At 49.8% G+C, this 26,035-nt stretch overlaps 1 protein-coding gene across 4 annotated transcripts in view; it reads left to right on the top strand.

Annotated features, from left to right (window-relative positions):
• Window positions 1-8,099: 8,099 nt before the first annotated feature.
• zeb2a (zinc finger E-box binding homeobox 2a) overlaps window positions 8,100-26,035 on the top strand; it is a 41,483-nt gene continuing 23,547 nt past the window's right edge. For 2 of the 4 annotated variants that reach the window (XM_085385566.1, XM_085385563.1), the window contains exon 1: window positions 8,786-9,054. In XM_085385566.1, coding sequence (XP_085241692.1) covers window positions 8,982-9,054 — 73 coding nt within the window. In that variant the 5' untranslated portion in view covers window positions 8,786-8,981. Of the gene's footprint in view, window positions 8,278-8,785; window positions 9,055-26,035 lie in introns of those variants that run through there. The other 2 variants (XM_085385565.1, XM_085385564.1) reach the window with 2 other exon arrangements.

Here is a 26,035-nt window from a genome sequence, read left to right as displayed (position 1 = left end):
TGTTGCTCCCTCAGCCACACCCCATGAAGCTAATGTTCCCAAGGCTGAGATTGAAGTGCAGTCTACTTTGGTTTTCTGTGACATGACGAATAACATTGTATGTGTTACTGATCTTGACACTGGAAACGTACCCCTAGGCAATATTTCCACTAGCATCCATGTGAATGTCGTCCATGTGACCGAGTTTTCTCACATCAAGCCTGAGACAATGAGCTCTGAGTTTAAAGATTCTAAGACTGTTGACTCAGGAGACATCGTGTTCTCAGAGTCTAACGCCGGTACTGTGAACATTAAAAGCGTTCACTTTCTTGACCCCTGTTTGAAGATTGCGGGTGCTAAGGACAGTTCTTCACCTGCCCTCTCAGAGCGTGGAGTTATGTCCCAGCGGTCTGTTTCGCCACAGGCTTCAGCCCGGCTACCTGCTCAGCTTCCAGGCCGGCACCCCGCAGCGACTCCGCTGCTTCCTGCCACGTCAGCTGGGGGTTCAGGAGAACCGCACCAGCCCCATGCCACGTCGGCTGGAGGGCCCGAGGAGCCCATCCGGCCTCACGCCACGTCGGCTGGAGGGCCTGAGGAGCCCATCCAGCAACCTTCCTTGTCAGCTGGGGGTTCAGGAGAACCGCACCAGCCTCATGCCACGTCAGCTGGAGGGCCCGAGGAGCCCATCCGGCCTCACGCCACGTCGGCTGGAGGGCCCGAGGAGCCCATCCGGCCTCAAGCCACGTCAGCTGGAGGGCCCGAGGAGCCCGTCCAGCACCATGCCACGTCAGCTGGAGGGCCCGAGGAGCCCATCCGGCCTCACGCCACGTCGGCTGGAGGGCCCGAGGAGCCCATCCGGCCTCACGCCACGTCGGCTGGAGGGCCCGAGGAGCCCATCCGGCTTCAAGCCACGTCAGCTGGAGGGCCCGAGGAGCCCGTCCAGCAACCTTCCTTGTCAGCTGGGGGTTCAGGAGAAGCGCACCAGCCTCATGCCACGTCAGCTGGAGGGCCCGAGGAGCCCGTCCAGCACCATGCCACGTCTGCTGGGGGGCCCGAGCCGCCCATCCAGCCATCTTCTGCTTCTGCTTCGCCTGATCCGGCTTTGGCTTCTGCTTTTGCTTCGCCTGATCCGGCTTTGGCTTCTGCTTCTGCTTCGCCTGATCCGGCTTCTGCTCCTGCTTCGCCTGGTCCAGCTTCAGCTCCTGCTTCGCCGTCGCCTGGTCCAACCTCTGCGTCAGCTCCTGCTTCGCCGTCGTCTGGTCCTGCCTCGACTGGTCCTGTGCCCACCGGGCCTCGGCCAGTGCGCCTGACACTGGAGAGCCACCGCTGCCTTCCGCGCGGTCGGCCCCCTGAGCTGCTCCGCCGTCCCCTTCGCCGCCGCCGTTGCCACCCACACGGCTGGCCTCCTGACCGGCTCTGTCACCTGTGGCGCCCGCCTGGTCGGCCCCCCGACCGTATGACCCTTGAACTCTTGTGCCCGCGGGCTCCGGGTCGGCCTCCCGAACCGCACCGCCACTGCCTCTCACATGGACGGCCTCCTGATGGGAGATGGCGTGGCCTGTTGGGTTGCCAACCCCCGGGTCGGCCGCCTGAACTCGTAAACTGTGGGCTGGTGTGTTGCCGCCCTCCGGGCCGACCCCCTGAACTATGTCTGGCCTATTGTCACGTGCTCCAGTGTTTTCTGTTGGTTTTTTTTTTTCTCTTGTTCTGGTCCCTCCGTCCTGGTCCCCCGCCGCCCGCCTGGGCTCGGTGGTCTGTTTCTTTTGGTTTGGGCTGTCTGGAGCCAGCCCTTGGTGGGGGGGTGGTGTCATGGTCCTGGGTCGTGTGACCCAGTGTGTTATGCTTAACCTATTTTGATGTTTATTGTTTGCTTAGGTTCTTTAAGGTAGTCCAGCCCTTTTTGTAATTATGTTACCCTTGCATTACGTCTCCCTTGCCCTTCGTGTGTTTATGTCTGTGTGTCTTGTACTGTCAAGTTCATGCTGTCAGTTATGTCACCTCCCCCTGTACTACGTCTCCCCGGTTCATGTCTCATGTTTCTTGTTTTACTTTGAAGGCCTGCATTCACTGTCTGTGTATTCAGCTCACTCCTCCTGTCCTGTCGTTAAGTTCATGTGTGTCAGCTGCGTTCCCATGTGTGGCCACTTCCCCTGATCATCCCTCATGTGTATTTAGTCTCTGTGTTTCTTACAGTCTGTGTCGCGTCGTCTGTGTTATCTCCCCTACCCCTTGTCATAGTTCCCCAGCCTTAACTAGTCCTAGTTTGTACTTTGTTTAGTCATAGTTTTCCCAGTCTATGTTCAGGTTTTCCCTCAGTTGCTTTGCTGCCTTGTTCCTTAAGTTTTCGGCCCTAAATAAAGGCTCGCCTTCTGTTAAGTCCGGTTTTGTGTCCTCACCTCTGTTTGCTCTTGGGTCCTCCACTCACTCCACACGGTCTGCCCCGGCGGTCCGTGACACATACACGGATCAAGCAGGACTCGTGATCTTCGCCAGCAGCTCCCTCAAAGGGAAATCTTCAGAACTCCACAGTGAGCCTGAAGTACTCAGATAATCCTCAGAGGCGCTGGACTTTTACATAATGATACTGGCCTGGCCGCTGCCCGACTCACAATGCACCCGACCCCTGCGGTGCCTCCTGCGAGTGGTTGGCCTGCAGGAAGATGGGCCCATGTCCCTTTTTTGGCTGTGCTGGGCCGGGCCCCATGGACTAAGGCCTGGCCACCAGACGCTCACCCTCGGGCGTGGCTCCAGGGCGGGGCACCAATAATCCTGTCCCGGGCAGAGTGAACTGTTCTCTCGATGGTCTTCTAACAGAGGTCTTCTGAATCGCTCTTTGTCTGGTCCCTCACCCAGGAGGAGAGAGGGAGGTCTGGGCTTCTCTGCTTGGGCTGCTGCCCCTGCGACCCGGCCTCGGATAAGCAGAAGAAGATGGACGGATATTATATTTAGTCCTGCAGAACGATATATATTAAAAAATATATCATCCTCTCTGGTTATTCTGATATGATGGACTCTGAATTACTTTATGGTAAATAACACACCATTGGCAAAAAACAGTGAAAGGATCCCAGACGACAAGTTTTTAGTTCAACATACAAGTGACGACCTTTGACCTTCATCGGGTTTTATTTAATTGTGTCAGAGAAAACATCATGTTCTCTTCATGCAGCTGAGTACAGTCAGTGTTTAACTTTATCAATAAACAGCTGCAACTTTCACTGACAGCACATGTGGTGCTTTAACCTTGTTGTCATTAGTTTTGCAGTTAACATGTGAACATGATGGATGATCTGTCTGCTGTCACTGGGTGGTGTTGAGGTCTGAATCTGAGGACGGCTCCTGCAATCACAAAAAGAACAGAACCGCCACAAACTGAAATATAAGGTTTATCCCTCAGATCTGAAATACAGCTGAGCCTCTCTGTCCTCACACACTCAGGATCTGAAGCTCTTCTCTTACATTTATTCAGTTCTACAGTTCTGCTGACAGAGAGCTGTTTATTAAAATAAGCCTTATATACTAACAGATTTTCCAATATAATGTTCACCTTTGAGTTGTCGGTGCTGTATAAATGGAGATCTGCAAAGATGAGATGATGGAGCAGGTTTGAGTCCTGGTTCAGTCTGCTGCTGCATCCTGGTCACAACACACGGAGGTGTTATCAGCAGTGTGTGACCTGCTGCCTGGGTATATGTAGTATATGAGTAAAAGTTCAGTACATAAATATTGGGCTTTGCTATTTTAATCCATAGTTCGTGACTAATAAGGGGTTACTTTTTAAAAGAAATTGGTCTTTCTGTCCTTACAGATGTGACAGGAGACAGAAAACATGCTGCTGTTTGCACATATTTAATAATCAGCTCTGCACAGGAGCTGAAGCAGAGTCCTGTTGCTCTTACAGTCTAAAAGTACAGTAACGGTAGTTAGTTAGTAACTGAGTGGCCCGGGGCGTTTCTCTTCATTTCCTTAGTCAGGGTGAATTCATTCACCTGCTCGGATTAGCTAAACGCACTTTACAAAACGAGTTTCCGAATAGCCGAGTGCTCATCTTGGTTAGCTAGCTAAGGACGTCGGGTAGTCCAGTTTACTGAAGAACACCTCAGGCTGTCTGTTTGAAACAGTCGGTCGTTGTTTTGTAACATAAATGCTGTTAGATCATCCATGTTCTCCACAGTCACTGGTTTTAACCTGTCTGATGACCTCACAGCTCCTAATGACCTCACACCGTTGTGAAGGCAAACACATGATGATTAAACAGTGCAGGTGTTTCGTGTTCGTGCTCACATCAGGTTTCCATGGGCAGCTGAAGCTTACACTGACTCAGATGTACACTGAGTCAGTGTAAGTTCAGGACTGTGATGGTGTGCCTGCAGATGAGAGGGGGATTCAAAGATCTGTCTGTATCACATGATTAAGGTAGAAATATTTACCCCACGTGGGGGTCAAAGGTCAAAGAAGAAACACAATAGAAGTCAGTAGACTAAAATAGAATAGAAAGTCTGTGTGAAGATGAGTGGAGCAGAGGGCTGAAATGAGAGTCCAGATGTTGGTCTCACAGATGTGCTTTGGGTGCACAGTGACATGAAGATGGAACACGGTGATTGGCTGATTGTTGTAGCGCCATGACTCAGCTGAACTGTTCTGCACAGTCTCAGTCTGGCTAAGCAGTTTACAACCTCGGACACAGTTTGTGATTCAAAGCTGCCCTTCTTGTATACAGGCCTGTTATTAAAATACATAAAACAAAATACACAGCAAATAAGCACTAGAAAATGTATTTTTCCTTAACAGCTTCAGCTGCCTTTGCTGTGGTCAGTTATCCATCCATACCTGCTCTTCCTGTTCTCCAGGTCTCAGGTGGCAGCTTTTTAAAGAGATACTTCCAGACATCCCACAGCTTCTCTAAGCAACTCCTGGATATTTTCTGTGTGGACACACCTGAACTTTGACCTTTACTGTATCTGATGAAAGGTTTCTTACAGTGTGCAGAGGTGAAATGAGGACCTGAGCCTGCACATCCTTCATCCTGCTCACTCTGCTGGTATTAAAGAGGAGCAATAAGACTCTCCTTCTCCTTCACCACAGCCTGGCGCTCTGTCTACCTGCCGGGCTTTTCACAGGTACAAGTTAATCCTCCTGCAGGCTCCTGCTGAGCCGCTCATGCTAATTGAAAGTCAAAGCGTCTGAAAAGCTCTGCAGCTTTTACTTGGGAGGACAAAGTAGGAGAGGAGGCTACAGTGATGAAGGTTGGAGCCCAGACAGAGGAGGTCCATCTGTAAACCTGCTCAGGGATTAATGGGACTGATGTTTGATGCTGTACACGTTAGATATCAGAGGTTTGGAAGGTTAACTCCTCGTGTGTTTTATAGTTTTTACTTCCTGTAACCCTTGTTATTGTCTGACTGAGTTCACCTCATCATTCGCTTCAAGTCTTCAATTCAATTCAATTCAATTTTATTTTATTTATACAGCGCCAAAACACAACAACAGTCGCCTCAAGGTGCTTTATATTGTACAGTAGATCGTACAATAATAGATACAGAGAACCCAACAATCATATGAACCCCTATGAGCAAGCACTTTGGGGACAGTGGGAAGGAAAAACTCCCTTTTAACAGGAAGAAACCTCCGGCAGAACCAGGCTCAGGGAGGGGCGGGGCCATCTGCTGTGATTGGTTGGGGTGAGAGAAGGAAGACAGGATAAAGACACCCTGTGGAAGAGAGACAGAGATTAATAACAGATATGATTCAGTGCAGAGAGGTCTGTTAACACATAGTGAGTGAGAAAGGTGACTGGAAAGGAAAAACTCAATGCATCATGGGAATCCCCCGGCAGCCTACGTCTATTGCAGCATAACTAAGGGAGGATCCAGGGTCACCTGGTCCAGCCCTAACTATATGCTTTAGCAAAAAGGAAAGTTTGAAGCCTAATCTTGAAAGTAGAGATAGTGTCTGTCTCCTGAATCCAAACTGGAAGCTGGTTCCACAGAAGAGGGGCCTGAAAACTGAAGGCTCTCCCTCCCATTCTACTTTTAAATACTCTAGGAACAACATAACGCTTCCTTGTAACGCTCTGTGTTTCTGGATTTGCCTCCTGTTCCTATCTGTAACTATAACAGTATCTGCAACTGTAAATATAATTGTAGATGTAACTGTAACTGTAGCTATAACTGTAAATGTAACTGTAACTATAACTGTAAATGTAACTGTAACTAGAATGTATGTATATATATTTATAGAACTATAACTAACAGCATAACTCTAAATGCAACTGTAGATGTAACTATGACTTTAGATAAAAGTGTAACTATAACTGTAACTATGCAGATGCAACTGTAACTATATAACTGTAAATGTAAATGTAACTGTAGATGTAACTATAACTGTATATACGGTTACATCTACAGTTACAGCTATAGTTACAGTTATACTTACAGTTATAGTTGCAGTTGTATGTGAATAGTTACATTTTATCTGAACAGTTACAGTTTTAACTATAACTGTAGATGTAACTGTAACTATGCAGATGCACCTGTAAGTATAGCTGTAACTATATTCATAACAATGACTATTGGAGGACAGAGAGTTAGAGAGGTCCAGACACTTCCCAGGAAGTTATCCTGTCTGCATTGAGGAACTCAGGAAATCAGGAAGTCTGTCTTTAGCCACAGGTTGACTTACACCTCCCTCAGGGGGCCCGCGTGCCTCACTTTAAGCACCGCAGGTTTTTATGTACAGAACAAACGGCTCAAACCTTTAACAGGTCACATGACCTGATGTTCACCTGTTCTCGCTGCCATGCAGCTGCAGATGATAACTGAAGCCAGATGTAACCACGCTCCTGCTGTAAGCCTAATGGGACATTTACAACTGTGATTAGTGTAATACCCCTTTAATACCCCCACCCCCACCCATACTCAAACCACAAACTGAGGTAATCCACTTCTCATCACAGATTATCACCCACCTGTGTGACTCCGCCTCCCACCCATCACATGGGTGATGGTGCTGGACAAGAAAGGAAAGGTCAAAGTTCACCTGCAGGAACAGGCAGATGATCAGGATCAGGTGGGTGGGGGGGTCACGGGAGAGAGTGTGTGTGTGTATGTGTGTTTAGACATCTGTGTGAGGACCAAACACCGGCATGCTCCTATACTTGTGGGGACCAGCAGTCCTTATGGGGACAAAGTTTGAAGGTCATTTTAAGGCTTAAAATGTGGTTTTAGTGACAGAGTTACAGTTATGGTTTGGTTTAGGCTAAGAATTAGGGGTCTTTTTTGATGGTTAGGGTAAGCATTGTGTCAATGCCCCACAAGGATATGAAAACACGACTGTGTGTGTGTTGAGCACAAAGATTGCGGATGGATTTCTGGTGGAGCTGCAGGACAACGACGATGATGATGATAAAGAATCATTCAGTTCTGTTTTTATTTCTTTTCTATTTTTGCTTTTTTATGATTCTTTTAACAACTGTAAACAAAATGTTTACATGTTTATTCAGTTGCATTTTCATCTCTTTTAAATAAAGTAAGTGCATTTTTACCAGATAATATAAATGTATACAAATATATTTCATGTTGAATTTAGCATATTTTTACCGGTATTAAAATAAAAGACATATTTTATTATCGTTATAAACGTATTTTTAGATTTTCTTTCTTTGAAGTCAAAACTTTTTTAAAATATGATTTTACGAATTTAAATAATATTTTATTAACAAAGTTTATTAGTTTTTTTTTCATTGTTGAAATGTAACGTCAGCTTCTTTCATCTGTTGGTCAAACTAAAAAAGAACCACGTGACCACTGTTCCACGTGAGAAACACCTGCGGAGTTCGGAACAGTCTGCGCGTGCTTGTGATCTGCAGCTCAGTGAGCGCAGCGCGTGCCTCTGCATATAGCGACTTCACCTGTCCAGGTAATCTACCTGTGAGCCAATCAGGTGCAGGCTCAGGTGAGCGCGTATGGACACAGGAACCTGCAAATTAAAGTGTGTGTGTGTGTGTGTGTGTGTGTGTGTGTGTGTGTGTGTGTGTGTTGGGGGGGGGGGGGGGGGGGGGGGTCATTATTCCTCCTCGCGCAGATAGGTGGCGCGTGCTGCCGAGGCTCTCGCGCTGTTTGTGATGCGGACAGAAAATCGGTGACGGCGGGAGGAGCACGCGCACACCGGAGCAGCCCGACCCGCAGCCCGGACTCTCCGCTTCGACTCAGCGGGACTCTGTGGCCGGACTCTGGTACCGCTCTGCGGGAGGCTCTCCTGCCTCCCTGCCGCCTCCTCCCGGAACCGAGCAGCCTGCCGGTAGGTGGCCGTTCCTCCTCTCCTCCAATCAATGCGCTCTGCTCACCTGCCTGCTCTACCTGTCCGGACAGGTGAGCGCAGGCGGGCGCGCTCCCGCCACCAGGTATTATCCGGATGCAGGTGTTGAGCCTGCACTCCGGGGCCGGGAGCGGGTGGATGGAGGCAGGCTGGCCGGGGAGGATGAGGTCGTTCCCGGCGTGCCTGCGCTCCGCTCCCCGCTCTCGCTCCGGATGAGATGGGAAATGTTGACCTGCGCGCGCACGATTATACAACTGCAGGCCTGAATGTTGAGCTTATATAAGCGCGCTCTCGGCCTGATACTCTAATATCGATCATGTATCGATGAGTGATTGGTTTTAATTTTACACCTAAAATCAACAAGTTCACTGACAGGAGGAGGGACCGAGAGTGTATGTTTGACTTGTGTGTCAGTATCAGTGTTAGTCGGTGTGTGTGTGTGTGTGTGTGTGTGTGTGTGTGTGTGTGTGTGTGTGTCTCCTCCTCCTCTGTCACAGCGGCACACACTCCGCTCAGATCAGGCGGACGGGCACGCGGGGCGGAGGTGCGCAAACTCCCAGAAAGTAAGCGCAAAGTGTGCGCACGTTAGTGTGAGCGCGAGGTCCGCGAGGAGCTGCTGCTCCGGGATTTACTGTGTGTTGTGCCGCCGTCAGCAGGAGCAGCAGGAGTCGCGGACTCAGTGATCAATGAAGCCGGAGATCATGGCGGAGGGTCCCCGCTGCAAGAGGCGAAAACAGGCCAACCCCCGGAGGAAGAACGGTACGAATACACACACCGACTCACACACTGACTCACACATTGTCACGGCCCCGGACACGGCGCGTCCCGCCGGCCTCAAACTTTCTGACGGGACCGGGAGGCGCTGCTCCGGGCGGGGCGGAGGTCTGCGCTCTGCCGGGCACGAGGACCGTTACCCGCGCGCAGACCTGCGGGTCCGCGCTGAGCCGTGGAGTTCATTTCCATGTTTGTTTATTTTATGTGAAAACAAACAAACGGACAGGTGAGAGGGACCGGAAGTGAAAGAGAGTTTGGGCTGTTTGAGTTTTTGTGTCACACTTTGTGAATTTTGGTTGAAACATTTAAACTTTAATTTCCTCGAAACACGTTTGAGCCTCACAAACGCAAAATCCGGGAAAATCAAATCATTTGTTTTCATTAGATGAGATACAAGATAACTGTTTACTGTCTCTGCACGGTCATGCACAGTGTATGTGTGTGTATATATATATACATACATGTACAATAGTACAACGAAATATTTTGTCTCCTGTGTTTTCACGCTGCTGTGGTTTGTCCCCGTCTCTGGATGTGGCTCGTCTCCTCCTCTCGGGGCCCTGGGGGGTGGGTGGGTTGTTGTTGATGGACTGGAGGTCACGGTGACGGTGGGGGGGGGGGGTGTAAGAGGATCTGAAGGGCCTCCTCCACCTCTGGCTGTCCCATCCAGCTGTGAGGCTGCAGCTGTTTGTCCCGCTGGTTTTTCTCGGAGTCTCCGTGGTTTCTTCTCCTCCTTCTGAGGAGAAGGAGGAGGTCACATGTCATAAAAGTGCGCATGGCTTTGTTTTTGGGACACGTTTAAATTTAAACGGAGCTGATGTGGTGAAGAAATCACAGGTTTGAGTCCAAGTCTGTCTGTGTGAGTTGAGGATTCCTGCACAGCCGAGCTGCCGGCAGCAACGACTCTGTGTGTGTGTGTGTGTGTGTGTGTGTGTGGGTGGGTGGGGGGGGGGGACCCCCCCTGCAGCCGTGTCAGGCTGCCTGCTGCACCATTCATGCCACATGTCTCACAGCCGTGTCATTGTGCCGGCGGTGCAGGAGCCGCTTTAAAGCAGCATCTGTGACACAAACACAGAGCAGAGCCTGGACCTGAACTTGAACCAGGATCTGGAACAGGACCAGAAGGTGGACCTGGTGGTTTCAGCCTCATAGATGTGTGGACGTAGCAGTGTGCGGCTGATGGAGGTTTTTGTGGATTATGTGGCGAACGCTGAAGGCGAGCTCTGATAAACCTCGCCTCCACATGCGATCCAACATCAGCAGAGGTCATGCACACTCTGCTGTGTTTGTGTGTGTCTGTGTGCATGTGTGTCTGCCGTCACAGCTGAGTGTTTCATGTTGGTAAGGTTTTTATTCAGAGACAGAGATGCTGTCAATTTACTGAAATGTGTCGGACACTGAACACGAAGCATGCTCGCCGCTCACGAGCACCGCTGCAGACGAGCTGTAAATACGCACAAACACACAACTGTTCAGGAAATACTCAGAAACACGCTGAGGCTCAGACTGTTGGTCCTCACTGCAGGCCCGAACACCTGTAACGTTTGCAGTCAGCTGATTCCAGCATTCAGGCGGATCCCAGATCAGCAGGTGACCCCTGACAGGTCAGTGTGTGTGTGCCCAGTGCATGTGCCTCACCACTTTGGGGGGATTTTACTGACAGCTCTTCATCGTTCGGTCGTCAAATATTTTCACTTCGTGTGTTTTACAGTTGTGTGTGTGTGTGTGTGTGTGTGTGTGTAAACTGGCTGATGTGTTGACCCCCCCCCCCCCCCCCCCCCCCTTAGGACCTGCTGTGTGCCTGTCCATTGGTGACGGTCCAGGTTTACGTCCTGTAAAGCTCCCTGGTCCGTTGCCGTGCCATCACTCTCCTCCTCCTCCTCCTCCTCCCTGACCTCAATGTCTTTCATATCTGCCCCCTCCTCAGTAAGCGCCCCCCTGGGGGCAGAACAAAGAAAGCACTGCTCTCTTCATCCTTAATCAGCACTCAGAGGCTGCAGCGCCGTCGGGGACGCTCGCTACGCCGCCTCACATGAAAAGAAAGATGGAGGGCAGAGAAAAGCAGTGAGGTTAATAAAAGAAAGTAGGAAGGTGGATGAAGGTATGTGTACGGCCTGCATTAAGCCCCTCCCCCTACGATTTGCGCTCAGCTTCGTTTCCCTCGCCCCGACTCATCCTCTGAACTTTATGGCGACCCTTAAACATGCAGCTGTCTGCTGACGGGGTCGGGGGATGTTTATTAAATGTGTTCATGATGTCACAGCTTTGGTCCCGCCCATCACATTTGTTTCAGTCTTTCGTTTTTTGAATATTCACGGTGGGATGTCCTCCTTTTCTCACCTTTACTTTTCTGTGTGACACAAAATATATTTTATTTTAAATGAATCCTGTTTTTGTTTTTCTGGATTTAATTTTATTTTTCATGTTTTTCTTCTGGTTTTCGTTGAATTTTGATGTTCAACTCTCGTCAAAGAATAATTTCTACAAGAACGACTAACGAGGATTTAGAGAGCAGCTTTAATGTGTTTAAATGAACGTGTGTGCGTGTGCGTGCATGTGCAGGATTGCCCGCCTGCCTCGTCCCTCCGCTGTGCTGCAGCATCAGCAGCTCCCTCACAGGTCAGGAATCAAGTTTAAAATGCAGCATGTGATATGAATCCCTAATTTTTGAGCCCGTGCCCTCCCAGTACGCTTTTATTGTGAAAGACAGCAGATTATCCCCCCCCCCTGCAGGAGCCAAACAGCAAACACCTCTGGTGGGACAGGGAGGAGGAGCCCGGTTGGCTCGCCGAAGAACGGGCCCTTTGTTCAAATTGTATTAACAACACGGAGTCTGCTTAATGCTGTCCCGCCAAAATAAAACATCCCAATCACAGTGACATCACTGTCACATGACCAACAGAAACAGTGACTTCAGACTGACGCGTTCATCGTGGATGAGTGTGATTAAAGTTCATTAAAAATAGAAAGCACCTGATTTCTGATTTCTTCAGACTTTTGTCGTTCTGTCAGGCGTGTGTGGTGTTTTTACTTTAACATTTTTATTCAGAAATCTTTCTTGTTGTTCGAGGCAGACGTGCGTTCTCCTGCATTTCTGTGGATCGTGTGTAAGTTGTAAAATAGGTCTTTACGAACAGTACTGTGGACGTGTCTCTGAGCTGAGATCGGCCTCTCGGGTTCCTCACACGTTCTGCCGGAGTACCGTCGGCCCGCTGTGGGCTGTACCTCCTGTCTGTGGTCGAATGAAATCCTGATGAGGTCAGCGCGTCAGTTTCTGAGATGAAGTTGCGCTGCAGCTTTTCTTGTTCTGAGGCTGATTTCTAGAAAAGGAAGAAGTGGGAGGTGAGACGTGTCGGCTCTGTGGAGGCCTGTTTGCTCTGGTGATGTCATCGCTCCTGAGCTCACAGTGGGACTTCAACAGGTGACTGTGATGCTCAGGTTGGTGTGCAGTGGAACAGTGCTGGTGCTTCTCTGCTGTTTGTCGTGTTTCAAGGTGACTGACGTGTGTGTGTGTCATGCGCACATTTTCTTCATGAGTGAGCGATGAGCCGTCCGGTGACGCTTTGTCGCCGTTAGCCTAAACACACGTTCACCGCCAAGGTCACGGCCGAGATCGCCGTGCAGATAACACACACACACACACACACACACACACACACACACACACACACATAGCTGGACTGGCCGGTGGACCGATGATTTTTTTTTTTGTGTAAAAATAACTCAGTTTTTTGGTGGTGGCTATGGCGGAGCTACAACAGCAGGTGGATGAGGGGAGGGGAGGCAGGTGGAGCAGAGACCTGAGGCGGCCGCCAGTCCGAGTGTCAGGTGAACTGAACTTCAGGTAAGAATTTATGACCTGCAGTCTATCTGGGTCAGATATAAACCAAGTTTAGGTGGAGTTTATTTTCGTTGTGCTGACTTTTTCGTACTGAGTGCTAGCTAACATGACGGAGTTTCTATACAGCTGGTGCTATGATGTTACTGATAGTGATAGAGTTGCCAATCGTCCCGTAAAAAACAGAATCGTCTCGCATTCAGAGAAAATATTGCGCGTTTCGTACTGAGCTGAAAAGGAACACAGTTTGTCCCGGACTTCAGCTACAATGAAAAAGACAAAGCTGGATTTATTCTGCGTCTTTACGCTGTCAGCGGCCTCTTCTCCTCTCATTCTCTCCCCTCTCTCCCCTGTTGCCACTTCAATCATGAAACTGATCAATGATCAGCTGATCGGCTTTTCTCTCTTGTTTGTTTATCTCCCGCTTTGCGCCAGAAAGAGGAAACTAGTGGATGTCGCGTTCAACAGCAGAAGCGCGTTTAAGCTTGATCAGCTGTTGTTAGAATTTATTTAATATTACTTTCTAGTATCAGCTGATGTTTGCTGGAGCCACAGCTGTAAAGCTGCTGGTCATGATGGTTTGGATATGTGGTGAGAGGGAAACATGAAGATGAAACCAGGAGACGTCCTTACTGAATCATCAGAGCTGTGATGGAGAAACAGGTTTACCTTTTAGGTGACATGAATGAGTTGAAGGGAAGTTATGAACTGTTTCTGAGAGACAAATAACACCAGGATCCTTTTCTAAGCAGCTGACAGCTGGTAACTGTGCAGGGGCGGGTCTAGCAAAGCTTTGCCAGGGGGGCAGGTAGGGCATTAACAGGGAGAGGGGGGCACAAAGAAATACTTTTCTTTCTTATTCTCATTTAAAATGTTTCACTTTTATTAAATAATTATCTGAATCTTACAACCAAAGTTTTTATCTGATGTAAAATGTACAGAAATCACACATATACCAACAAGACTGTGCATCACTGTCACAATGGGCAGTGATGCACGCTGTGGGCTGGCCTGTAGTCAAAATGCCCGGGCCAATTTTTTGTCCCAGTCCAGCCCTGGACACAGACACACACAGACACACACACAGACTGTATAACAGGTGTGAGAATCATTAAAAGATTTAATTTTTTAATTTAATCTGTTTTAACATAATTAAAACACAAAAATCACCAAATTTTTGTTTTGGATGTTTTAACTTTAGTATTTTTTTATAATTCTGATCATTTGCTTTGTTTGTTATAACTTTTATTTTTAAAAAGAGAGTTTCATTTTTGTAATGGTTAAACTTGTATTTATTTTTGTTTGTACTTCATAATTTTACACTTTTTTAATATATTTATGACTTTAAAAATAATTTCATGATTTGTTGCTGTTTAAATTACATTTATACATTTTAAAACAAGGTGTTATGTGTTTTAGATTTTTAGTTAGATATTATTTTACGTTTCTTCTTATAAACTTTGTGTGTTTCTCAGTTTTTTTCTTTTTATTCTTCATTTATCTTGAATTTCACTTTTTTAATTTTTGAATGTTTACATTTGGTCGTCACATGATCAGAGCCATTCGCTCTGCTGCACTCACACTCTCATTGGCCCCTCCCTCACAGCAAAGGTTTGTGTGATTGGGTCCTGCGGCAAGGTCACACACACACACACACACACACACACACACACACACACACACACACAGGGGGAACAATCAATAACGGATGGCTGGATTAAGGTGTCAGGACATCTGTGTGTCCAGCCAGCGTACAGCTGAATAACTCTTGAACACACACACACACACACACACACCTACATATCCAGCTTTAGGCCCCGCCCAGTTCCTATTGCCTGCTGTTCATCACCACGGCCTGCTCACGGTTCTGATTTAAACCACTGAGGCAACCAGAGCTCATCAGCACATTAAGAGATGGTACTGGTATGGTACTGGTATGGTACTGGGCCAGGTGAATCCTGAGGCAGTTCAGACTGACTGAAGAGGCAGTGAGTTAAATTGTGGGCGGATGCTGATCTTCAGCTGAGTGGGCTGGAGGTCCTACAGAGCCTCAGGCAGAGAGTGTGAGAGACGAGCCCGGCAGCCGTTTGGAAATGAAATACTGAACTACGACTACCGAATGTTTGTGACTCCGATGGCCCGTCTCTGACCTCTAAACAGTTTTTAAAGGGGCCTGGAAGGAGCACAGAGTTTGCTCTCCTGCCCATCTCTCTGAGTTTGTGTCTCGCGAGGACTTGGCTCACTTTCACCTCCAGAGTTCAGGAGGATTTTCCGTCCACTCGGACAAACGTCCTCGGGCCACGTCCCGGTCACTGATCTGCCAAGCAAAGTAATGAGGCGCTGCTCGGTGCGAGCTCACTGTCTCGGGCCCGGTCCTGACGGATTGCCCTCAGAGTGTGAGATAATGGAGCTGACGCTCCTGTCAAAGCTGCTCAAAGAAGCTGGGCTGAGGGAAACTTCTCCACCTCTGCGGTGCTGTGAACACCCGAACGCAGCGAGCCACAAGAGGCGAGCCCGCTCAGTTAGAAGCACCGAGTGTGTAGGCAGGGACTGGGTGGGTGTACTGCAGGTTCATTACATACCCCGAGCCTTCAGCTTCATCGGAGTCATCAACCTGGAGCATCGGGCTGAAGGTCATCGTCCAAACACACACAGACTAATGAACGCAATGAAATGAATGAAGGAAATCTTTTACACTGTGTAAAAAATTTGAACAGGAAGTCCACCAAGAAACACAGAACATGAGTCTGAGTCCTTACAGTTCTCACCAGCATGTTAAATGATTGGCTGCATGAGTGGGCGTGGCAGTAAGAGTGGGCGTGGCCTCAGGGCTCATCTGACTCTATGTATGTGTGTAGTGCTGTGACAGCTGAAGGCTGATGAAACCTTCTTCTTCTTCTCTTTTGTGTCTGAGCGCCGTGCCGGCACAGTCTACGTTCGCCTCGCTGCTGGGAGGATTCATACAGCCACGGGTCAGTGCGACGCTGAAGATGAAACATCGTCGCTTACACGGGCTCTTTTCACGTTTCCACTGGAACAGTCATTTGATTAAAACGAGACCATGTGATCAGGGTGACATCAGACAACTTCCTATTTAAATAAAGATCGAGAACAGGACACATTCAGATCTTTTTGTAAAGTCTCGGTCTGCGTGTTCGCCGACACCACACCGCCTCCTCACACCGATCCCACAATGCCTTTCACTGATTTCTCTCCCGGCCTCGGTTCCCACGGTGACGGGCTGATCGGTCGTCCACCTTTGAGCCGAGAGGCTGTGAGAAGTCTCGTGCACGGCCTCTGTTTGCCGTGGGATTATCAGACTTTGGTGTGGGTGGGGGGCATAAAGGTAGCCATGGGGAGGACCTCATGTGGGCCAGGAATGCCGGTCAGGTCAGGGGAGGAGAGGCCGGGGCGGCGAGGGACACTCGGGGATGGGGCAGGTGCCTTTGTGAGTCTGTCAGCCATCAAAGGAGCAGGCGCAGCTGAAAAGGTTAGGGGGAGAATAATCCCCCTCCCAGCCTGACAGACGCTTCATTCTCCCTCAGCCCGCCACCTTTGTCCACGCCGCCTCATTACAGCTCAACACACATGTGTCAGAACGCATCGGGCGACGTACGGTGGCTCAGAGTCATTGGGACGACAAAGTCACAGCAGCAGGATACACATGCAAGCAGAAATAACCTGTCCTCATAGATCTTTTTATCATCGTCCACGGGAAGTAGATGTGTGTTAGTGATCAGAGTGTGGAACGGTCCTGTAACCACGCTGAGCCGCGGCGCCGTTACAGTCAGCTGTGACCACTCTGGCAGCACGGGAGAGCAACAGGAAGTCTGGCTGCTGAGGAGGAGGAGGGCGATGGGGCGGGGGGTGTACAGGTTGCGTCATGGGACCCGAGGTGTCCCTCTTCTGACCCTTTTGTGCAGCCTGTCAAACGTGGTTAACATGCAGCCATGCCCCCCCCTCCACATGTGTATATGTTGATCCTCGCACCACCATAAACAGCAGAAATCACAGGAAGCTTTCAGGCTGACACCAGATCAGCTCCCACTGTCTGCAGCCTGTTTCCAGCTGAACAGTGGAGCAGAAAGCAGGTTGTCAGTCACTAAGTGCATTCTGGGTAAAGGTTCAGGATCATTTTTCCTGAGCTCGACTCAACTTCATCAGCTCACACGCATCAAAACGAGCTGAACCATCCCCATCCTCTGACGGATCTCACATCTTGTATGGATGGATTTCCTGGTGAGGCGAGTGCAGCATCAGAAATAACAGCTCCTCTGAGGCTCAGCCGTGGACGAGTGAGAGGAAGCCGCGGGACAGGGTCTCATTGTGTAGGCGCCGAGCACAGGCGCAGCGGCTCGTCCTCGGCTGCTCGCCGCAGCCCTAATGTGGCAGATAAACCCCGGCTTTGATACGGCCTGCTCCAGTAAGCCCCTCAGCCTGCCAGCACCTGCCAGCGGGGAGGTATGCATTCATGCCCCTAACAGGATTATGCTGCTCTGTAATTGATTCGTTTGCAGTGAGGGGCGGAGACAACACTTTGCAGGGCAGCGTTTAGGTAACGGCGCCCCAGAATTCATCCGACTGCATGTGTCAATTTTATTACATCAGTCCAGATGAACTTGAAAGGCCGGCTTTGTGAGCGCCCACTGGCTGCATGCGCCCGGCTCGGTCAATAGAGGTCATTGATGTAAGCGTGCTCTTTCTTCTCTCGCCGCTCGCCGTGTTGTGTTTGCGATCGATCGCTGTGACACACATGAGGCGTGTTACAGTCTGGGTGGCTTCACACATGGATGGAGGTACAGCAGCAATGGTGTGACAGTATGACGGGCGTAACCGGGTCAGTCGATGAGGCACTGTGATTGCGCCCGCATCCGGTTGCACATGTAGGTTAAAGCCGCACGCTGTGATGGAGAGCGTGCTTGAGGACCACCGGTGACTCACTGAAGGCACCTCATCATCATCAGTGCTCTGAACATGGCTGATGTTCAGACGTGTGCAAGCTGGAGGAAACTGGCGCTGACACGATGAACCATTTCAGCCAGATCAGCGTGTTAGCCTAGTGCTGTGCGCCAGCATTCGCCATCAGACGGTGCGTCAACTAGTTCATGCTAACCCTGACGCTACAGAGGCGTTGGCACAGGAAGTGACATCAGACGTTTAGCCTGCTGCTAACAGCGTTGATGCTAACAGGTTGGCTGATGCGTGGCTCTGTGGGGACACCTGGACGCGAGCTGAACCTGCAGCTGGGAGCTGCCTGTGGTGTGAGTGTGCAGCTCTTAGTGGTTATATTGGGAGTCTGTCCAGTTGCCGGGTAAACCAGTTCACCTGAAACTAATGATCCCACCAGGCTGGCCTCCCCACACAACCCCACCCCTCCTTGCCTTCACCACTCTAATGAGCCTGGGAAAAGCCCCTCCCCCCATGGGGCCGAACTAGGTGACACAGTGGACACAGGCCGCCTCGGGGTATTGGGGGGGGGATCGCAGCAGCCTCTTTTGTCCTGGGCGTCTGGCACGCTGAATGTGAAGACGGTGATTTATGGCTGAGCGTAGACCAGCAGAGATGAGGCGCACACAAAGACTGCGTTAAGACCGCTTCCTGTCCCCGTTTCTCTGACAGTCCTCTTTGGAATCTGGGTTAAATGCAAATTGATCTGAGCGATGGCAGACAATAATCGCCGTCGGACTCATGTATTCGTGCAACGGACCAGAAGAGAATTTAGTGAAGTCCCAGCTCGAGTCATCGACCGTAGCCAAAGAAAGGCCGGCGGGTCGATGGCGATGGGCGGCAAGATTCTCAGAGCAGGCCGTGAGCTTTCTGCGGCCGCTGCAGCGAGAGGAGGAGGACCTGGATGCTTCATGGTGGAGCTGTTTGAGCTTCACGCAGGATCACAGATGCCTCGAGTCGACTCGCAGCCTTCACTCTGCTGTCTGACTGCACAGACCGCCATCAGCCCGCCATGAGCTGTAAGCCGGGCTGTACCAAATCTGTCATGATTCATGTGTGACTCCTGTCGGTGACGGCGTTTACTGAGCGAGCTCAGTTGGAGCATGGCTGAGTTTTGGCATGTTAAAGGTGAACCTGACCTGAGTCAGCCTGGGTCACCGCCTGCTGTGGGCCACATCTGGGCCACGCACTCACATCTGTGTTTAAAGCCTATGTTCTCCTCTCACCTGTGCAGACCGGGTTTGATGAGCAGGTTAAAGATGCTCCTGAACTCAGTGCTCACGGGAACTTCTCCCTCCACCATCCATGAATAACTAACATGTGGTCTTTAAACTCGATGGCGGTCTGCTCCCTGACTTCCTCAGGCTGACCCTCTAAGCCCGAGCAGGAAGTGCTGAAGTTCTGTGTACTGCTGCTGGCCAGACCTGAAGTCTGTCATGAGCCTCAGCAGAAACTCTCTGTGAGTATTTGCAGTAGCTGAGTGCTCTGAGTATTCACTGGGATGGGTTGTGGCTATTTTCTGGTATGGCTGTGTGTGTTTGCAGTGTTTCTCTCTGCTCACACTCTAATTCTGCTTCTTCTTCTTCTGCTTCTGTTTTTCCGGTGCGGCGCGGCACTCGGACGTGTGAAAGCAGGTAAAAACGAGTGCAGATAAACAGTCACACGGCCGGCTTCCTCTTTCTCGTGTCGACACTCGGCTCGCCGGCCCTCACTTCCCTCTGCTGCGATGTGCTGACACACCGCTTCTCTGGGCTTTGGCGACCTCGTCACCGCACTGTTGCTTCTTCTTCTATTTCTGAGAACACACACACCTCCCGTTATGCCCTCACACTCTTCTTCTGTTTCCTTTTCTTCTTTTACACTTCCCAATTCTGCTCCGCTCACCTCCGCACCGAGGCTGAAGGTTTGAACCTTCAGCGCTGTGTGGGTCGTGTCTTAGCGTGAACTCACTGAGCGCGCTCTGAGTCAGCTGATGAAACCTCGTGTTTGTCCAGCTCCTTTAAGTTTGAAGTTTCTGCTCAGCTGTCCCGTTCACAGACCGGAGCCTCAGTCTGGTTCCTGCTCTTGTTCTCGATCTGGTTCCTGGGTGGTGTTGGCAGTGTTCAGCCCTCAGTGTGTTCGGACAGTTTTCAGACAATCGTGTTCCTGCGGATCTGCATGGACAGCATGTGTTTGTCTCTTTCCTGTTTTGCTCGGACACTGAGGTTGTGACCTCAGGACCGCTTGGCAGCCATAGGCCGCCTCACGTCCCTGGAGTCGGGGACATTTGGGCGTTTGAAGCCCAGGAACATCTGACGTGGTGGCTCGACTGAACTTGCGCATGCACTCATTCAGTCTGTGGGACTTTATGTCAGTGAGTAAAGAAGAAATATGTTCCTGTGAGCGAGTGAGGATGCCACACGTTTGAGTTTCACACTGTGAGCATTTATTCATGTGTGCACTCATCAGTAAAACTCAGAGGCTTCACAGGCTTCTGCACTCAGCTCCAGCAGGAATACAGGAGGACGACTCCGTAACATCAGAACCATCCGAATCATTAGAAGCATCCGTATCTTTAGAGCCAATAGAACCATCAGAATAAACAGAACCACCAGAAACGTCAAACCTGCTGCCTCTGACTCTTTGCTGCAGATGTTGTTTTAAAGTTCCTAGACTCAAAGAATAAAAATGGTGACAAACTATGAAGCTGTCACCTGTCAGAGTGACTCTGATGGAGCGGAGTATTAGAATGCTTGAATATGACACTAAATGTTTTCATCCATATTTAACTATGAGGGTAAGGTGAGACTGAGACGGAACAGGACAGGGAGGTGTGCAGTGAAGGTCGAGCTCCCTGCTGTGAGTCACCTGGAGAGAACAGAGAAGCCTGTGGACTCTGGGCGTACCTGGGCAGGCCGAGAGCGGAGCCCTGCGGGACACCACCTCAGACTTCACATGCTCAGATGGAGGCGCTCGCTCTGACTTTCTGTAAATGTGCTCAGAGCAGGAGAAGAGCTGGAAATAGATCAGTAGTGTTGAAGCTGGGGTTTCGGTGACACACAGGGATTCCCCCGCTATCAGAGGGCTGCGGTGGTTTCTGGGCACAGGAAGGAAATTTTCAGTTATTTTAGGTTTTGCTGACATTTGTTAGAGTTTCCGTTCTCAGAGTGATGCCAGGGACGCACACAGGAACTGGGTTACCTGTGTGATGCCAACTCACCTGTCACCTGTCTCACCTGCTTCCTCTCTGTGGTTCAGAACTCAGCATCTGCTGTGTCCCTGCTTCTGATTGGTGGGTGTCCTGTGAGTTTGTGATTAGTGAGCGGAGCTCCTTCTCTCACAGCCTCTTCAGCTCGTTGACAAAGACAAACTCTTCTTCATCCTCCTCTTGTTAACGTGGCGCTCTGTCACACGCTCCTCCTCTCATTAGTGTGCTGTTGTCTCACACATGACATATCAGAGATGAAGTCGCTTTGGTTAAACGCTTTAACTCGTTGACAGGATAAAGGACTTTTATTTTGAAGAGCAGTGAGAGCGTGACTGGGGAGGGATAGAATGATGAAGGCTGATGAAGGCTTTTCAGCCTCAAACTGAGGACTTGAGGCAGGTCTGAGCTGTTGTGAGCCTGCCCACGTGATGCTGGGCGGATGGAAGGATCGGGTGTTCCTAATAAACTGGTCTCTCTCCCCTGGTTGATCTGAAAGGGATTGTCCATTAGAGTTCAAAGGTCACTTCCAAACTGCGTCAGAAGCTGAAATAATCAGGTCTTAGCTTTGCATGCAGTGTGTTTCACACTTGCTTCTCGCTGTGACTTCCTGGTGCGCTGTGGGGAGCGTCTCAGAGGGAGGAGCCATGACTCTGACACACAGGCGTCTCCTCACACCACGGACCTCATTCAGCGAGCGGGCTGGGCCTCAGAACCACCAGAGCTCTTAGAACCAGCGGACCGGTTTCAAAGGGTCAGAGGAGGAAAGTGGATGAGCTGCTCACACAGAGCAGCCACATTCTTGCTTCCTGCAGGGAGGGGCTGGTGTGTGTGTATGTGTTACTGTGTGTGTGTGTTACTGTGTGTGTGTGTGTGTGTGTGTGTGTGTGTGTGTGTTACTCTGTGTGTGTGTGTGTGTGTGTGTCACTGTGTGTGTGTGTGTGTGTGTGTGTGTGTTACTGTGTGTGTGTGTGTGTGTGTGTGTTACTGTGTGTGTGTGTGTGTGTGTGTGTGTGTGTGTCACTGTGTGTGTGTGTCACTGTGTGTGTGTCACTGTGTGTGTGTGTGTGTGTTACTGTGTGTGTGTGTGTGTGTGTGTGTGTCACTGTGTGTGTCACTGTGTGTGTGTGTGTGTGTGTTACTGTGTGTGTGTGTGTGTGTGTGTTACTGTGTGTCACTGTGTGTGTGTCACTGTGTGTGTGTGTGTGTGTGTGTGTGTGTGTGTGTGTGTGTGTGTGTGTCACTGTGTGTGTGTGTGTGTGTGTGTGTGTCACTGTGTGTTACTGTGTGTGTGTGTGTGTGTGTGTGTGTGTGTCACTGTGTGTCACTGTGTGTGTGTGTGTGTGTGTGTGTCACTGTGTGTGTGTGTGTGTGTGTGTGTGTGTGTGTCACTGTGTGTGTGTGTGTGTGTGTGTGTGTGTGTGTGTGTGTGTGTGTGTGTGTGTGTGTCACTGTGTGTGTGTGTGTGTGTGTTACTGTGTGTCTGTGTGGACTGAAATAGTAGCTTGTCTCTCCATCTGTCTCTATTCATTCCTGACTCATGCTGCATCGTACTGGCTTTAGACCACACCTAACACACACACACACACACACACACACACACACACACACACACACACACCTGTAGGTGGCTCTGACAGAGAGTTAAGTGACGTTTTCTCCCCCCACACTGGAATCAGCTGATCAGCAGATGAACCTTTGAGAGGCGGTGATGTCATCACTGTACAGTGACGTGTTACTGTTACCAGGTTACAGGAGTTCTAGTTTTCAACACCTGAGCATCAGGTGGTTAGTTGTGACCTCACACTGATCAGCTGATGCTCTTGTGGGCATGATATACACCACAGCGCTGTCAGCAGGTGTCGGGACAGCTGTTGCTTTGTTGCGTTCTGCAGTTACGTCAGTGCCAAGGATGTGACGGTATCAGAGGAGGCGGTCCTTGTGAACACCGGTGTGGCCTCAGATTCCAAATACGGCTCCACGAGAACCTCAAAGTCTGGATGGTTTGAGTTATGACAGATGTGTCCACAGGACAGCTGTCCACTGTGGGGACGTCTGGGGTCAGGTTCTGCTGGGTCATGTGAAGACTTTAAGAAAGAGGTGAATAAAAGGATTAATGATGAAGACAATGAACTCATTAACCCAAAAGGTTTTCAGCTGCTGCTCGTACATCTCCTCTCAACTCTAAGCCGAACTTTGAAATTGTGGTTTCAAGGCCCCGGTTCTGCGGGTTCTGCCTCGCTGCTCTGAGCGGGTGTTGCTCTCTCTGAGACCTCGGAGCAGAGAGCATTATGGGCCGTGGTATTGTTTGAGGTCTTCCCCGCCTCCCCGTTATTCACAGAAGACGGAAGTAGTTGTTTTTCAGCTGCGATCAGGTAATGAAGCAGACTTGTTGTGCAATCAGAGTTTTCAGGAAGTTGAGGCAATGCTCATCCTCGCCGCTCATCATGTGATCTGTGTGTGCAGGTTTGAGACGCACTGGGTTATTGTCTCTCGGGTCAGTGTCTAACCTGAGCTGGACCTGAACCCTGATCTGAGAACCAGTTAAAACTGGTCCATTACCATCAGAGAGTCACAGAGGAAGCTGCTGCTGCTGCGCTCGAACACCTGCTCAGGTGGTCTTACATGACTGAACGGTCTGTTGGTGTGAGGTGTGTCTGTGACGCTGCCAAACACAGAAAAGTCTCAGTTTGTGAGCCCGGTGACTCCTTGATGAGTGTGTGCATCCTGATGAGGGCGGGGTCTTTCATTTCCTCTCTGATACAGAGAAATGGAGGAAAACGTCGTCACGCCGTCAGGTGATAACCGCAGAGGCAGAACGGTTCTCAGACATTTCTTCCACCAAGCGTCACGGTTCTTTCTCTTCAGGGAAATGTCACTTTCACTTTCCTCATTTTCTAACGTTTCTATCGGGCAGCGAACGCCTCGTCGCCTGTTGGAAATCAGCTGATAATTGATCTTTCTCTCATTTCCCACGACCACTTCCAGTAAAACACGCCGTCCACTTTGCAGCCGCTCGACCGCACGCTCGCCGTTAACGTCACGAGGACGAATAAAAGACGAGGAAGAGTAAAGTGCGGCGAGGACTTAAAGGCTCTGAGTGCCGCCCGGCGACTCGCTCAGCTATTTGTGGTTTTTAAGCAGACAGACGAGGGAGGCACCTGCTGCTTCATCACCACCACCATCATCATCTACATACACAAATATGGAGATGAAGTGAGCGTCTGTAGTTTGTTCGTGTTGTCTGAGGTGTGATGGTCATTTGCTGAGGATCAGCGGGTGCTGGGTTCGGTTGGAGTTCGGTTGGAGTCGAGTGTGTGACGGGAGCTCAGTTTGAGCGGCCACCTTTTTCCTTGTAAAATGAGGGCGTTTTTTTTTTTTTTCCTTTGAGCCGCAGCAGGAAGTGGAGACTCCTGAGAGGTCTAATGGAGACCACAGCGCTGTAACACCGGGCTCATTGTCCCGCCCCCACCCAGATCCCACTCAGGTCAGCAGCATCACAGCGACTCGACTCTCTGCGGGCACGCCGGCGTGCAGGCTCAGGAGTACACAGGAAGTCAAATCACTTCTTGTGTAGTGATGTCACATTTTATTTAAGTATGTGGACAGTACGCTCCACCCACACTCCCTGCTGGTTGTAACTGGGACCAGTAAGTGTGGAGCACCTGATGATGACACCACTGGATGCTCAGGTGTCAGTCACCGTCAGTCCTGTGATTGGTCAGTGATTCACAGCGAGGAGCGTGCGATGCATCAGAAGTCATTTCTTTGATTTGTGTGCCCCGCAAACGCTCGGCCACTTGAGTGGAAAGTTCGACCCCGAGGACAGAATGCCTGTCAGTTCCCGTCACCTCACTGGCTGCTCCTTGCTGCCATCGATGGCGTGCAGTGAGAGCAATTGTATGGGGGTCGCAGGTCACGTGGTGGATGAGCACATCTGTGTGTCCAAAGGTGCGACCGCAAGCGCTGACCTGCTCTAATGACACTTCAGTTCCTGTCGGTCCTTCACCTCTGAAGGCAACAATGGCGGCAGCTACTTAGTGTTAATGTTACTCTTATTACTCTTTCTGGGTTGAAAAATCAAACTTTTAACATATTTTCAGGCGAGAAGTTAGCTGTGTAAACTCTAAATATCTGCTCGTTTATCAAGACATCGCATATTTGCAAAAGTGTGCCGACATTTTCGGAGACGTCTGTTACCCACCCGCTCGATAGCTAGCCGGTGGTCACTCAGTGGTCTCTCGACCCGGCGAGAGCAGCGGACTCCCGCTGTCTTTCGCTACTCAGGTTAAACATGATATATAAGTCATTAAAAAATGTAATTGTTTGGCTTTTTTTTTGGTGTTTTATTTGTTCCAGAGTAAATCGGTTTGACTGAGATCAAAGTTACTAGATTAGATTAGATTAAATAAAACTTTATTAATCCGTCGGCTGGGTTCCTCCGGGATTTTCACACAGCTGATTAAACAGAAGTGTGAGACAGTCGAGAATTTATGCTAGTGTCCTGTTATATTTTAGATAGCAAGGAGCAGACGGCCGAGTTTATTAAACTCCACCGAGACAGTGGTGACACAAATCTGAAGGCTAGACCGTCCCATTTCACAGCCTCGCACTTCTGGCCTTCTCGGTCTTCGAAGGAACCGGCCCACGCAGACCGCGAAGGCCGGGTCCTCCCAAGGATGCGGCCTACGTTTTGGGGGAGAGCTAATGTGTTCAGCTTGTCAAATTTACTTAAATCTTCGATCACCAGCAGTGTGACAGTGAAGTGCTGTACTGTATGTTTATAAGTTTGCTCCCCAACAAACACACCAATGTCGACGAAACGTCGTCACCTCCAGGTGATTTTGGTTTCATTCTATAATACTGGACTTATTTTTCCACGAAGGTTTGAACTTTGAGAGTTTTTAAACAGGAGAGAAAAGTTTAATAATTGTAAAAAATAAAGCTGGCTACTTCATAGATTTCACCGATCGCTGGTTATATTTAGAACGTAACTC

This window comes from Rhamphochromis longiceps, linkage group LG16 (assembly GCF_057381845.1).
Source record: "Rhamphochromis longiceps isolate RC_006_pf linkage group LG16, R_longiceps_female_GT1.1, whole genome shotgun sequence".
NCBI lineage: Eukaryota > Metazoa > Chordata > Actinopteri > Cichliformes > Cichlidae > Rhamphochromis > Rhamphochromis longiceps.
This window is presented reverse-complemented; position numbering and strand designations above follow the sequence as displayed.